This window comes from Penicillium vulpinum (genome assembly GCF_028829585.1).
Source record: "Penicillium vulpinum strain IBT 29486 chromosome Unknown utg000001l_segment0_segment0, whole genome shotgun sequence".
Taxonomy (NCBI): Eukaryota; Fungi; Ascomycota; class Eurotiomycetes; order Eurotiales; family Aspergillaceae; genus Penicillium; species Penicillium vulpinum.
The window spans coordinates 5533504-5546835 of NW_026643241.1; the positions used below are offsets into that span (position 1 = coordinate 5533504).

The 13332-nt window shown below is 46.4% G+C and overlaps 5 protein-coding genes across 5 annotated transcripts; 2 read left to right on the plus strand and 3 right to left on the minus strand.

Moving 5' to 3' along the window:
* Positions 1–658: 658 nt before the first annotated feature.
* On the minus strand, positions 659–1159 carry N7479_001981 (uncharacterized protein; the record flags this gene model as incomplete). The annotated part of the gene is made up of 1 exon (XM_057249678.1): positions 659–1159. The coding sequence occupies one exon, from the start codon at positions 1157–1159 to the stop codon at positions 659–661; it is 501 nt and encodes a 166-aa protein (XP_057114110.1).
* Positions 1160–1890: 731 nt separating this feature from the next.
* Positions 1891–4802, minus strand: atgI (autophagy protein ATG9; the record flags this gene model as incomplete). The annotated part of the gene is made up of 2 exons (XM_057249679.1): positions 1891–4018; positions 4078–4802. The coding sequence occupies 2 exons, from the start codon at positions 4800–4802 to the stop codon at positions 1891–1893; spliced, it is 2853 nt and encodes a 950-aa protein (XP_057114111.1).
* Positions 4803–5576: 774 nt separating this feature from the next.
* Positions 5577–7377, plus strand: N7479_001983 (FAD-dependent oxidoreductase; the record flags this gene model as incomplete). The annotated part of the gene is made up of 4 exons (XM_057249680.1): positions 5577–5752; positions 5822–5938; positions 6001–7128; positions 7200–7377. 4 exons carry the CDS (start codon positions 5577–5579, stop codon positions 7375–7377), a joined length of 1599 nt encoding a protein of 532 aa, XP_057114112.1.
* Positions 7378–8008: 631 nt separating this feature from the next.
* Positions 8009–9153, plus strand: N7479_001984 (uncharacterized protein; the record flags this gene model as incomplete). The annotated part of the gene is made up of 2 exons (XM_057249681.1): positions 8009–8795; positions 8849–9153. The coding sequence occupies 2 exons, from the start codon at positions 8009–8011 to the stop codon at positions 9151–9153; spliced, it is 1092 nt and encodes a 363-aa protein (XP_057114113.1).
* Positions 9154–9365: 212 nt separating this feature from the next.
* Positions 9366–10370, minus strand: N7479_001985 (medium chain dehydrogenase/reductase family protein; the record flags this gene model as incomplete). Its single annotated transcript, XM_057249682.1, has 1 exon — positions 9366–10370. One exon carries the CDS (start codon positions 10368–10370, stop codon positions 9366–9368), a length of 1005 nt encoding a protein of 334 aa, XP_057114114.1.
* Positions 10371–13332: the final 2962 nt, after the last annotated feature.

The following is a 13332-nucleotide window of genomic DNA, read 5'->3' on the forward strand; positions in this document are numbered from 1 at the left end:
GAAGTGCAGCCTTCCTCCTCGTGCGTTGTTTCTTCAGGAACTCGAGGTGAGGAGTAGACATGGTGGGAATTCGCATAGAATTCGCATGGCCGTTTCCTCTCTGTTGTTGAATAGGGCTTTCGGCTTGGTATAAACAGTGCCTAATTCTCGCAGCGCGTCTCCAACCCCTTGTCAGGTACCTCTTCGCCATGTGCACCTGTGGAGAGACTCGGGGGAAACTGTCAGCTGTGACAAATATTTTAGATTATATAATATGTAGATAATAACTAATCTCCACCGGCTTATGAAGGGATCTATATGACAAAATAATTTTAGAAGGGTGGGTATTTGCTGGGTTTTAATGGAGACTTATATATATCTACCCCATACTAGCACATTCTTCAAATTGGCGTAACAGATTCAGCATCTCGAATGACCCACTTCAATAGAGCAATCAAATTATCTAACTTTGGGATTTCCTTTCTAGCGTAGCTTAGTGATGAACTGCCTCTAAATATTGTTATTATTGGATATGTGCCGAAGATACAGCCAATAGAGCATTCCAATTCTTCATTACAATATCTGTGTGAACATAGCCAGATACCCAAGGAAATATATATTAAATGGAGGAACAATTAGCGTCTTGTGGAAGTCCGAAACGATTTTCTCAATGAGCTCTCTAATAAACCCAATGCCACTTCATGCCCAACTTCTGGAAATAGCCAAACAAAGCATTCTTGGGCACATATCCAGCATAAGTTCTTTGCCACGTAGCTGCAAACGAGCCGGCAATTGGACCCAACTCCCCAAACCCAAGGACTTCAAGAGCCAACGGAGTCAACAAGGCCAGAATACCAAACGCAATTAGTGTAGCGTAAACAGGATGTTCTGTTGCAAAGCCAACAGCGGCGTTTTTGCTTTGGGTCGCAGCATCAGACGCAGCTTGCGCCATGTGCGCACCGGCTTTGATTGCATTCTCCAAGCCGCGGAGGATAGCCTGTGCTATGGCGTCGGACCAACCATTGATGGAAATTTCCTCGTTCACTTCTTTCTCGAGCGAGTAGGGGGTGTCGGCATTGAGGATCTTGGTGACAATAGCGGAAGCAATGGACTCTGGGGATCGAGGCCGTAGCTTTTTGGCCTGTCTCCCCCAAATACAGTCCTGGAAACAGTTGAACATATTTTTTTTGAAGTAACTGCTAGTTTATGTTGAAGTGGATATGAACGTTGCTTGTGCGCAAAGTTGAAGAGGAAGATGCGCCAAGAAAGAGAAAAGAGGGAGGGATGGGGAGATAAATTAGTGTTTGGGGTGTCTGGGAGGGTTTTTATAAGCGCCCAAGTTACGTGGTGAATATGAGTGCCTGATGTGTATGCGTGCATGCAGCCATCCTACAGGTATTTCTACCCTTGCATATATATATGTAGGTAGTGGAAATCGGTTATAGAGATGAATATTTGAAGCTATAAATGCTACATTTCTGATAGGGATATTTCAATGAGCATATGTGACACCCTTCTTATTTTATCCATCTCCAGGGGTTAGCTACTCAGGCTTGTGTGTTGGCCATGTCTCGTTTCTAACCCCGTATTTGTGAAGGCATATGTATGACCACGTGACCCAGTTTGTCCTATGAAGAGTGTGGTCTAGTCCTAGGACTGTAGTGTAGATAGCTCCGTTTCTTTTTCTCTATCCTCTTTACCTCAAAGTTCAAAACGGAAAGTGGTAGCGGAATTTATACCTAGGACTACCAACACATTGCCTACATCATAACAGACAACAAAGCAATATACAAATGGTCGCTAGGAGAGACCGATCTCCACATGAAATGGTCATATATCGTATCTGAAGCATATAAGCTATGATTTTCCTGAGCCTACTACCATTCTGAATTTGCATAAGAGAACGGAGATCTAGATCCCCACATTTGTCCGTCTGCCTTCAGTGTTAGCTTTCTGGAACTGCTGAATTAAGCCTAAGACGCCACCCCCGCCAGCGATGGCCTCGATATTTTCGCCTTCATCGAGGTCATCAGGATCATCCTCGCGCTTGCTGAGTGGGTTCATGCGCCAAGAATCACCAAGGTTGCTCTCACTAGTGCCTGCACCTGCGCTGGATGTACCGGTATGAGCACCGGACCGCCGCGTGGCTGAATCACGGCCATCTTGAGATAGTGGTTCTTCCTCATCATCGATGGGATCCGTAGACGGGTGCTGGGGGCGCCCGAACCGGGAGCGCTGGTGCTGCTGAGGTGTGGTTCTGGCTGCGGCACGGAACCCAGAGATTGAGGGTTGGTGGTGCGGGTCAAGGAGGATGGATGGGGCAGGAGAACGGTGGTCGAATCCTCCTACTTGCCTTAGTTTAGAGGCCCCTATCAATGATTGAGGGCCGAATTGCAGACCGGAGGTCGGCCCAGTGCGTGTGTGGAGATGGTCAAAACGATTAGGAAGAGCACCGAACTCGGCTGCAGTGGGCGAGCCGAGGGTTGGCAAAGTTGGCGGCGGGTGGAATGGTCTCCGGTTGGTAGGTTGATGGTTGGTACCGTAATTGTCCAAAAAGCCATAGTAAGAAGCCAACATCTTGCCATCTTTAGTTGAGAAGTAATCGGCGCGCAAATCCTGTTTGCCGGAATTCCGACGCCCGGGTCCGGCTTGGGAGAGCACATTTGTGCCCTTCTTGAAGTCGAAGACGGCAAAAGAGCAGAGATAGCCCACACCATCAACGTGCACGGTGAACTCCCGGAAGAAGTCGATGAGACGATCACTGCACTTAGGCAAGCTGAACCATAGGACGAAAGGGGTGAAAATCATGCTCAAGATCTCTTCTAAGAATATCACAATTTTCATTTGATAGAGGATTGCGAATTCTTTCCGCACGTCGTCGCTATGCAAACGTCCTTTCCATCCGGACGGGAAATAATGTGTGAAATCGATCAGCTCCAGGAGTGCATACTCAGGGTCGAAGACATCAGTCTCTTCTGGTGCTAGTCCTCGCGCAAAAGCCCAGACTGTGCCAAAGATACCGAGATAGAATAGAACAGTCCGGTCAGGGGTAATTTCAAACCCAAGAAAGAGCTCTGGATCTATCACCGAGGCAAGGGCCAGCACGGAGGCAAGAGCCCCGGATATGAAAGCAACGAACCGTGCCACTTGAATGGTCTTATCATTAGGAAATTGGTCAACATAGCGACTGGCGAATGGATAAGACATGTTTATCCGGCGTTCAAAAAGGTGCCAAAGCTCATTGAACTCGCGGAATTTCCATTCCGCCATAGGTGTATATTGGCGGGAACCGATTTGGCCCGGATTCTTCTTGAACTCGTTGAAGTACCGGAAGAAGTAGTGCATCATAAAATAGACCACAATAAAGGGCGCTACAAAAATATTCATGACACCAGCAAAAACAAAGCGCCGACGTAAGCCATCACTCAGCGCTCTTCGGTGTGTGTCTTTGAGGAATAGGGTTCGTAGTTGGCCTTGCTCATTGAAGACATAGTCCATGATACAGAGATTGAGATTCCATTCCATGGTTCGGGAGAAGAGCTGTCGATTTTTGAGGAATGGAATAGGGAGGGTGAGGTCCAAAATGTCCTTGTTTACCAATGCGATCATATAGTTCTCCTTGCGCATCAGGCGGTTGGCAATGTCATGAGCGTCCATTCGCTGCTTTGACTGACTACCCAGGAATCTTCGATGTTTGACAGAAACCGCGGCCGCGGTAGATGGATTCGAGTCTCTCAACGCCATCAGTCGGCTGACCACTTCTTGCCAGGAAATCGTCTGGACCTCGGCATCTGAAACATTGAGCAGGTGGAGATAGAAATCATGCAAGTGTTTGAGCCTGCGAATGTCTAGCAAATACTGAAAGAGTTTCCCAATCCAGAAGAAGCTGAAGAGCCACAACAAAAATGTGGCCGACCCGGACATTTTTGCTGTGCATTGGGGCACGAGGATATCGTTCAAAGCCTTACTATGCCGGACCTTGGGGTAATCAATGCAGTTGGTCAAAAATGTGGAGAAACCAACAACGAATGCAAATGTCCTTTATGTACTGTCAGCTTCTCCTACGATTCTTTGGAAAGGGTATTATCATGAACGTACAAGAGGTTCAACACCCGGGTCAGCAGAATAGACCAGATCCCGTTCCCTAAGAAATATATGTAGACATCCTTTAAGAAGTTATCCAAGTCCTCGACGTTTGCCCACCGCCACATTGCTTTTTTCTTCGGGTCGCTATTCGCAAGACCGGGGTGTTGCCTGGCGAACCATCTCCCTATTGGATGAGCGCCTTCGCTGGATGGTGGTGGTTGATGCGCTCGTTGTTCATCCCAGCGGGCTCTGCTAGGTTGTGAGGGTAGTTCAGGACTGGGGGTTCTTCTTCGATTCAACCGATTATGAGACCGGGGAGGAGGAGGTAACCGTGATTTCAGATCTTCGTGATGACCTTCTACCAGCAAAGATTGAGGAACGTCTTCGTCATGATCATCGAGCTCATAGCCGAGTGTTGATTCTTGTGGCATCCACCGAGGCCGGGACGACTTGCGACGGCGGGTTCCAGATGGAGAAGCTCGCTCAGGTGCCTTGCCCGACCGTGTTTGGTCGAGCAATGCGGTACTGGGGCTGATTATTTCACTGTCCTGCGCATCCGCTAATGCATACTCCAGCTCCCGGTCACTATATTGTTCCTGCTGGTCTTCTGTGACCAAGCCTGCGCGTTCTTCGAGATCAGAGTATTCGGACCCGGCGTCATGTTGGCGAATGGTCTCGTACACCGATGGTGAGCCCGTTGGGGGTAGGAATCGTGATAATATGTTAGAGGACATCATTTTGGATCAGACTAAAGGCTATAGTCAGACCACTCATGGCAACAGCTTCAGAAGCCAGTGACGGTGGTGATGAAATGCCATCCAGCGGCACTTGATAACGCAGGAGAAATGGGGATGGATCACTATCAACACAACAGGCTGAGTGTTATCGGGTTGGAAATGGGTATGTAACCTGATTAGGGTGAATGTATCAAGCTTATAAGAGAAGTATGCATCTGACCTAGTCCTCGTGATAACAGTCACCAGGAGCTGTTGTCATTCCCCAGACCTCTCCAGGGCTCTCTTATCTATGATGACATAAAGAAGGGGGGTTTTCGGGAAATCCAGCCTTGGCGCCTCAGGCACATGTATAAAGGTCATGTGTGCGATATGTCACGTGACTGTATTATTACTAACCTTGTGTTGTCTGCGTAGGTTAGGTACATACGGCAAGCATTGTCATCGAAGACTTTGGCAGTTGAACAAATTAATGAGAGGCTCTCCTTTATTCCATTTCAGACTTGTTTTCAACCTGAACTCCATCTACCTTCCCCCATTTTCCTTTCTGAGACGCAATATATTACTGGAGTTCTACTGCAGGAGTAATATTATTTACGTCATCTTACTAGTTTGACGGCCTCCGTTTGACAACGGAGGTATAGGCGAGTCACGAAATGGCCCCTATATAATCCTAATAGATCAGAAAGGGTGGATATAAGTATGTTGTTGTTTTCATGCTTCTAGTCAAATCTTCCCAAACAGAACCTTAGGGTCCCGGGCATACACATATACAAAATGCAGATCTTCTGGCAGTTTCTTGCCGTTGCATCTGTCGTGCTTGCACATCCAACGAACAGTAGCACTGTATTGAGAGAGTGCGTGTCAGGGGTGTTTGGATCTACTTCAGATCTCCGCATCGTCGATCCATCTAATGACACTTACACCGATGCAAGAATCGGCGAAAAGATCCAGTGGGTTTCTTTGTCTCCATGAACAAGCAAAACTTAAGTACAGGTGTATTGATAATTGGCTCACTCTAGGTTCAACCATTTCCCCACAGTCATTGCCTTTGCCCAGAACATTTCAGAGATCCCGCATCTCATTCAATGCGCTAAAAATACTGGACACAAGGCAGTTCCTCGTAGCGGCGGACATCAGTATGCACAATCGTCCTCTGCGTTCAAATTAGGTTCAAGTTCTATGCTAATACTCGGTGAAGTTTTGAAGGCTGGTCTGCTCTGAACGACACTCTCGTCATTGATATCAGTCATATCGATTATGTTCATGTCTCCGCTGGCCGTAAATTTGCTACAGTTGGAGGAGGCATCCGCCTCGGCGCTCTCTATACTGCTCTTGACGCGTATAATATAACATTCAATGGTGGAATCTGCCCAACTGTCGGTCTTTCCGGATTTTTGAGCTCTGGGGGGTTTACCATGCAAATGCGCTCTCCAGTCGGCCTGGGAGTAGACAATGTTGTTGCGGCAAAAGTGGTAACTGCCGCTGGCGAAATAGTGGAAGCCTCGAAGTCCCAAAATCCTGACCTGTTCTATGCTATTCGTGGAGGAGGCGGAGGAACGTACGGTATTACGGTGGAATGGACTCTGAAACTTGTCACATACCCTCGATCAGCCATGGTATTCATGAATTGGACCGACCCAACAATTCAGTTTGAAGTTGCTCAGCGTTATAATGAATGGGCACCCAGTGCGCCCGCGGACTTCGGCTCCAATATCGACATATATCCAGGTAGTCTCCAGCTTATTGGATGGTATCTTGGAAAGTCTAAGCAAGATTTGGAGGATCTGATGAAGGGCTCCGGATTGCTGGAAATAGGCAACCCGGAGACAAAAATTGGAGGCAATTGCAGCACAGACAATTCGCGTCTCCTCGGATACTACATTGATGAGTGCGTCGCAGATGATCAGCTCACACATGTGAGGTCTGTCCTCAACACTGCGCCTCAGGCTTTTACTCAAATCGGAGATTACCCTCAATATACTTATGATGAGACATATAAGAGTCTAAGCCTCCCCGCCGCTCCGCCATGGGAACGGTATCGCCGACAGGCCAAGTCATTCTTCATCCAGAAGGATAAGCCGTTGGAGGATGAGACTTTGCGGAAAGTGATCAATCATATTGGAAAGCTTTCCCCAGACTCACAAGGCTGGGCAGAGTGGCATGCGTGGAATCTATCAGATCCAAACACTGACTCGTCCTTCCCCTGGAAGGAGAAAGCGCTGGCGCTTATCGAGTTTCAGATACACGGGTCACCAAACTCGACAGTACAGGCGACATACGATGACTGGATGACAGAGCTCGAAGAATTTTTGAGACCAGTTGTTGGGTGAGTGGCTTTTAACTAACTAGGTACATTGCATTGGTAGGGAAAACTTACTAATTGCATGCAAAATTTAGACCGGCCTCCTATTCTGGCGAGATGGATGCAACTATATCGACAGAGCCCTTGACATCCTATTACGGAGATAATGTTTGTGCGCTCATTCGTATTAAACAAACTTGGGATCCCGAAGAGTTTTTCACCAACCCATTTTCTATCCCTGCTTCTGTCCCAGAAGGGATCAGCTGCCCCTGATGAAAATCGTCACGGATCGAGTTCTAAATGTCTAGAGACTAGAATATCTAGATACTAGATTCACTATAGATACAATTGAAAGATCGATTCAATTTGATTCGCCATTTCCAGATAAATCCGATCTAATACATTCATGCGAGGCTAAGCGATGCTACCTTGTTCGCGCATGCATTAGGCATCCGGACGTACTCCGTAGATTGATCGCATTGATTCATCAGTGAAAGAAGCTCTCAGCATGTTACTTTGAGGAAGAAGTCGAGAGAAAAATGTCGAGAGATGAGTCAGCCCTGGTTTGGCGCGAGATTTCACAGCCTCCTTAATGGCAGGTAGATATTTTTTTGCTTTTTCGAAGAGGCCCTTCCGAGTTCCGTCGCACGACGGAGAGGGAGGACGGAGACAACAAGAGTGAATTCCGCGAAGGCGGAGAAAAGGAAAAGATCAACTTCAAGATTGATTGAACAGCCTGCTACCTACAGATTCACTTAGTTATACACTTTCTCTTATTAATGATCTTTTTTCCATGGGTAGTACGAATTGTCGTGAATCGCCTTACCTGCCAAACAAAGAGCTGGTTTCGAAATCTCGAAAGCCGCAATAGTTGAATATTAGTTCAACTCACGAAAAGCAAACCATGGTCCACTCATCTGAATGTAGATGCCACGAGGCCAAGACACCTGTTCACGGGTACTACTATTCAATGGTGGAAATTGCCATTGTGAAGGTGTTTATGGACCATGGCATATTCAAGAGCATCCCAGAGGAAGGAAATATATCTATTTCTGACTTGGCGACCAAAGCAGACGCAGACTCAACTCTTATCGAACGTTTCTGCAAGTTCCTGGTAGCTGCCCGAGTTTTGGAATCCGAGGAACCAGGGCTCGTTGCGCACACGGCAGCGTCAAAACAGTTGGCAGATGACCGTATCAAACTCTTGTATCGACATGTGTTTGACTTCTTCATGATCCCTGCAGCCAGATGGGAGGAATACTTTGACAAGCACGGCCTCATTGAGCCCCCTGCGGCCGACCTCGTCCCGTATGGGCTAGCGACCGGCCATCCAGACAAGACACTCTACGAAATCCTCGAAACTAGACCGAAGCGCAATGAAGAGTTCAACCGCGCCATGGCAGCTGTTGTGGAGACCATGCCGATAACCGGCATGTACGATTTTGGATGGATTGAGGAATACATCAAGAACCATGATATTGATAGCGAGAGACCCATTTTAGTCGACGTCGGGGGCGGCAAGGGCCAGGCTTTGAGGCAAATCCTACAGGAACACCCTTCCATTCCTGCATCGCGTTGTGTTCTTCAGGATCAGCCAGAAGTAATCGAACAGGCCATCCAGGAATCGCATGAAGGGTTGATTTCTGTGAAGAAAATGGCAGCGAGCTTCTTTGAACCGCAGCCCATCAAAGGTATGTTTGAGAACATCATTCAGTTGGGACCCTTTTCTAAAAATCAGGGACAGGTGCGCTGGTTTATCATATCCGCCGTGTTCTCAATGACTGGCCGGATGATGATTGTGTAAAGATTCTCAGCCATGTGCGGAAAGTTTGTGCGGAAGACTCGCGGGTTTTAGTTTCTGAGCAAATCATCCCCGAAGTCCCGTCGCTGGACCTGGCTGCATTTGATATATGGATGATGAACTTTGCTGGCAAACGTCGCAATGGACGGCTATTCGAAGGAATTGCGAAAATGGCTGGTTTGAAGATTACAGCTGTCACCAGAGATGAGGAATCCGGCTCTGGTATCGTTGAGATGATTCCCGTATGAATGCATTCTAGACTTGAATATATTCCTGAATATCACTTGCAAGCACTATACCACTAGTAGAAGTACTGCTCAGGTTGATTTGACGTGTTAGTTAATCATCTAAAATTCTACACTTTTCACAATCAATTCCATTGGTATTCCATTATAGTGTCTCTAATCCCATTCCAATTCAAAACACGAGCTAGCGGACCTTATGTTGAGACTTGTAATGGCTACAAATCTTGAACCTTGATCAAGACAGATCCAATACCGTGTCCTCCTCCCCATTGTCTATGAGCAGTTTGAACATCTTCCATAGCCCAGATTTTCTTAATTGGGACTTGGAATTTTCCCTTCATCATCATCTCCATCAGTGCGGAGATATTACTGGCATAAGTGGGAGAGTCGCGCGTAAGCCCGAAAAAGGTAGTCTTCCTGCCTGTCGACGAATCGGAGTTCCATGACATCATGTTCATGATTGCTTCCGTGGGATCTCGGGGCTTTTTACCCGCAAGAGAGTCCATGTTATTGCCGTAGGCCACAACAATGCCGTCTGCAGTGAGAATGGAATAGCTTTCCTCGAAGCTTTCGAACCCAAGTGGATCGAATACGGCATTGGCACCACTTAGAGCTTTCATGGTATTCATCCACTTCTTGTCCGTGTAAACAAAGGGAGTTGCCCCATAGGCTCGCACAAATTCATGATTCCGCTCACTGGCAGTCCCATAAACCTCAGCCCCTAGAAGAGAACAGAGGATCATTAGGCCACAGCCAACAGCACCGCTAAGACCGTGAATAAACACCCTCTGGCCCTTTCTGACCTTGGCCGTTTGGTTTGCCATGGCGTACCCCGTAGACCAATCGCACATCAATGCCGTGACTTGTTGATGATCGAGCCCATCAGGTACTTTGATACAGTACTTCTCGGGTTGGTTCACGAGTTCTGCTTGGGCATCGTACTTCGTCAACACTGCGACAATGTCACCTTCTTTGATTGTGGTGCATCCTTCGCCTAACGCCTGAACCTTTCCAACAAGACAATACCCGGGGGTGAGTGGCGCAGGGTCTTGGTCAGGATAGATACCCTTGCGCATGCTAATGTCGCCGCCAGTGAAGCCGGAATATTCGGTCGCTATTTGGACGAAGCCAGGAGCAGGAGGAGAGCAAGTAGTCTCGAATATTTTGACCACGTCGACATCACCAAACTCTGTGATGACGACCTTCCGGATTGTTGCCATTGTAGTAGACCGGTGGGACTTTTTTGATTGCAAAGACACTAACCCGACAAGAAAACCAGGCCAAATTACTCTTTTGCCTCACTAGAAGGAATACAAGAAGGAAAATTATCTCCGTTCAATACTTTGCTCAGAACATTCTTTGTTCCTCTGAGTGCCAGTTGGGATTTTCTCATTTAGTATAGCGTCAAACAACTTCATTGGTGGCAAACGGCCCCCTCCGTCTGCCGCCGGAGCTTGACGAAGGCTTCTACGGAGGGTAGACAAAGGGTATGTTCGAAGGGTTCAGGTATATTGTAGAGGCAGATATACAGGAAATGTGACCTATTTGATTAGTTTCAATGCTCGTTGACCTTTTGCGCGATCATAATCCCATACTAATTGCTTTGATTTTGATTTTTATTGTGATTACCATGTTTTTCCCTTGTACTGTCCAGGTATGTAAAACTTGGATCGATCGTGCTATTCAGTTACAAACCAACCAGATGAGAAAAGGCAAAATTCCCACTTGAAGGCCACAACTTCTTTTATGTGTGCTATCATTTCGCGCGAGGTTTTCCTTGGATGGACAACTTCGCATGAAATATCCAGGAAAGGTTTTAGGACGAAAGTCACATGAAATGCAAAAAAAAAAAGACACTTTGAAGAGGTGGTCGGGTTTATAGTCTTCAGTTTTTTGGCGGACCAAACAAGCAAATACTTGGCCAATATACAGTTCTACCGCAAAAGTTCCGTACGGTCGGGGCCCTATCAAATATATATTACACACTCTTGATTTCACCAAGTATGACCTACATATTTACTTCAATTTTTACTCTCCCAATTTTTAGGATAAAAATATAAAAAAATATAATTCAGGTAGCCGATTAGCTATAGGATTCTGATTATTTTTAATACTTAGTGTACCACCCATTTGCCTCAATTACAGCCTCAACTCCGCGCCCTATGCTCGGGAAATTACCTAGGTATTCGCGAAAACACTGGTATCGATATCCGTACGGAGACTTTTGCGGAGGGACTGTTGGATCGATAGCCTTTCTCCTTTTTAACACCCATATTGATTTACAGAATCAGATCTATGACAAGCGAAATCCTTCTCGGGCCGCCTTGGTTCAGCCAAGGTCCAAATTTGGGGTCCACAATTGACGAACCCGGATAATGAGCCCTCAATGGTGTCCAAAACAGGAGCCGAAGTACACTGTGTCCACAGTGTGGCTTTTAATGCGGAATACGCGGCCCCCAGGCTAATGCACGGCATGCATAGGGGAAATTAATGAGAGGCGAACTGTTGAGAGTCACGGCTGGGGAATACCAATGTACACATCCAGTTCGTATGGCTCGTATAAACCGAAAGACGTTGTCAACCTACAGTATTTTATACGGAGATCTCTTTCAATGCTTTTTCCAATTTTACCGACGCTCTATACTACTAATACGTGCGATGTAATAGAATACACTGTGCCCAGACTGCGCTATAAATACCGAATCTGTCCCTCCCTCACATCTTATTTTGTCCAATTTTATCATTTAATTCTTTTGATCGGAGTGACGAAGGTAAGGAAATATCTAGATATGCTACTTGTAGAACTATTTTCACGTTAGAAATTACGGATTGAACCGATTTGCATTGCCAGGGCTCCCGATTGAACTCAATATGATCTACAATACTAGTATGTATACGGAAGCGAAAGAATCCCATCAAGCGATACCCTTAATGCTTCAAATCATTTGATTGTTTTCGATGGTGCTCGATATGGTGCTCCTGGTAAGCAAAAGAAATCCCGCACAAAATAAGTTGAACAGAAGATTGTATTTGATGGTGTTGGTTGGGGAAATAAATATACTGCTGGCCAGCTCTCTCAAGCCGATAGATAGATTGGTCTCTAAAACAACTGTCTAGAGAGCTCTCAAACAAGCTAGAAGGCTTTGACAAAACCAATCCGAAAACCTGGTTTATCAGAGGCAATTAAAAAGGCTTGGTTTGAATGCTGTTTCGCTTACTCCGTGCTGCTAGAGTTGTTTGCAATTTTTAACGAGGGATATGATCTATATCAACATTGTAGGGGACTCCATTATTCACCATTTCTTGGTGGTGTTGAATGTAATAATGTCACCCTTAGTTCCAGCACGGACTACAGCAATTCCGGCCTCTCGGAGATGTAGGTGTTGAAACACACGTAGTCGCCATTCAGCAGTACTAGGAGCTTGATCGATTGAACAAACCGATTAGAATGAGACCTCGGGAAGTTAATTTCGATTACTAAGATAACAAGTGTTACCTAGGTAGTTAATGTCGAAGAATCAACATCAAGATTGATCCCAGAGAATTGAATAATCATACAACTTGCCCAGGTGAGTGGTTAGCCAGGGAAAACGCCATCAGTGCACAATCAGGTGATATAAGCCAGGCAAAGTGGGCAGGTACATATGTAGGTACTATCATGGTGATCAATGGGATCTGACGCATATTTGTAGGCTACAAGTGTACTAGTAGAGGATACTACTAGTATGATAGGTTCTACTAGTAAATTCAAGGGTTCAGTTTTCTCATCTCACTTACACACCTTTGCCACTTAGTCGCATCCGATTGCTTATTGCTACGAGACCCTGATCAATGTTAGTAGATTGCACGGGCTGGGCCGTGATAGTGGATACACGGGCTTGGGATGCATGGTTAGGCTGGGTTGTGGTTCTGGGGGCGGTTAGGGGGCCAGGTGGTATATATACATAGTAACGCCCCAGTGGTACTTACACTGCTTGTATACATCCATGGATAGTCACCGCCCACTATTTTATGTAAGAAACTAGTAGCTGTACAAAATGCAACCTCGGGACCTCAGCCGCAAGCTCGTATTACTAACATCAACGTCGAAATACCAGGTGTGCACGTCTTAACACGCCATGGGAATACTCTTAGCAAGAGAGTGAACGTGTCAGTCTGCTACCCGAGCCGGCGGCTCTGAAG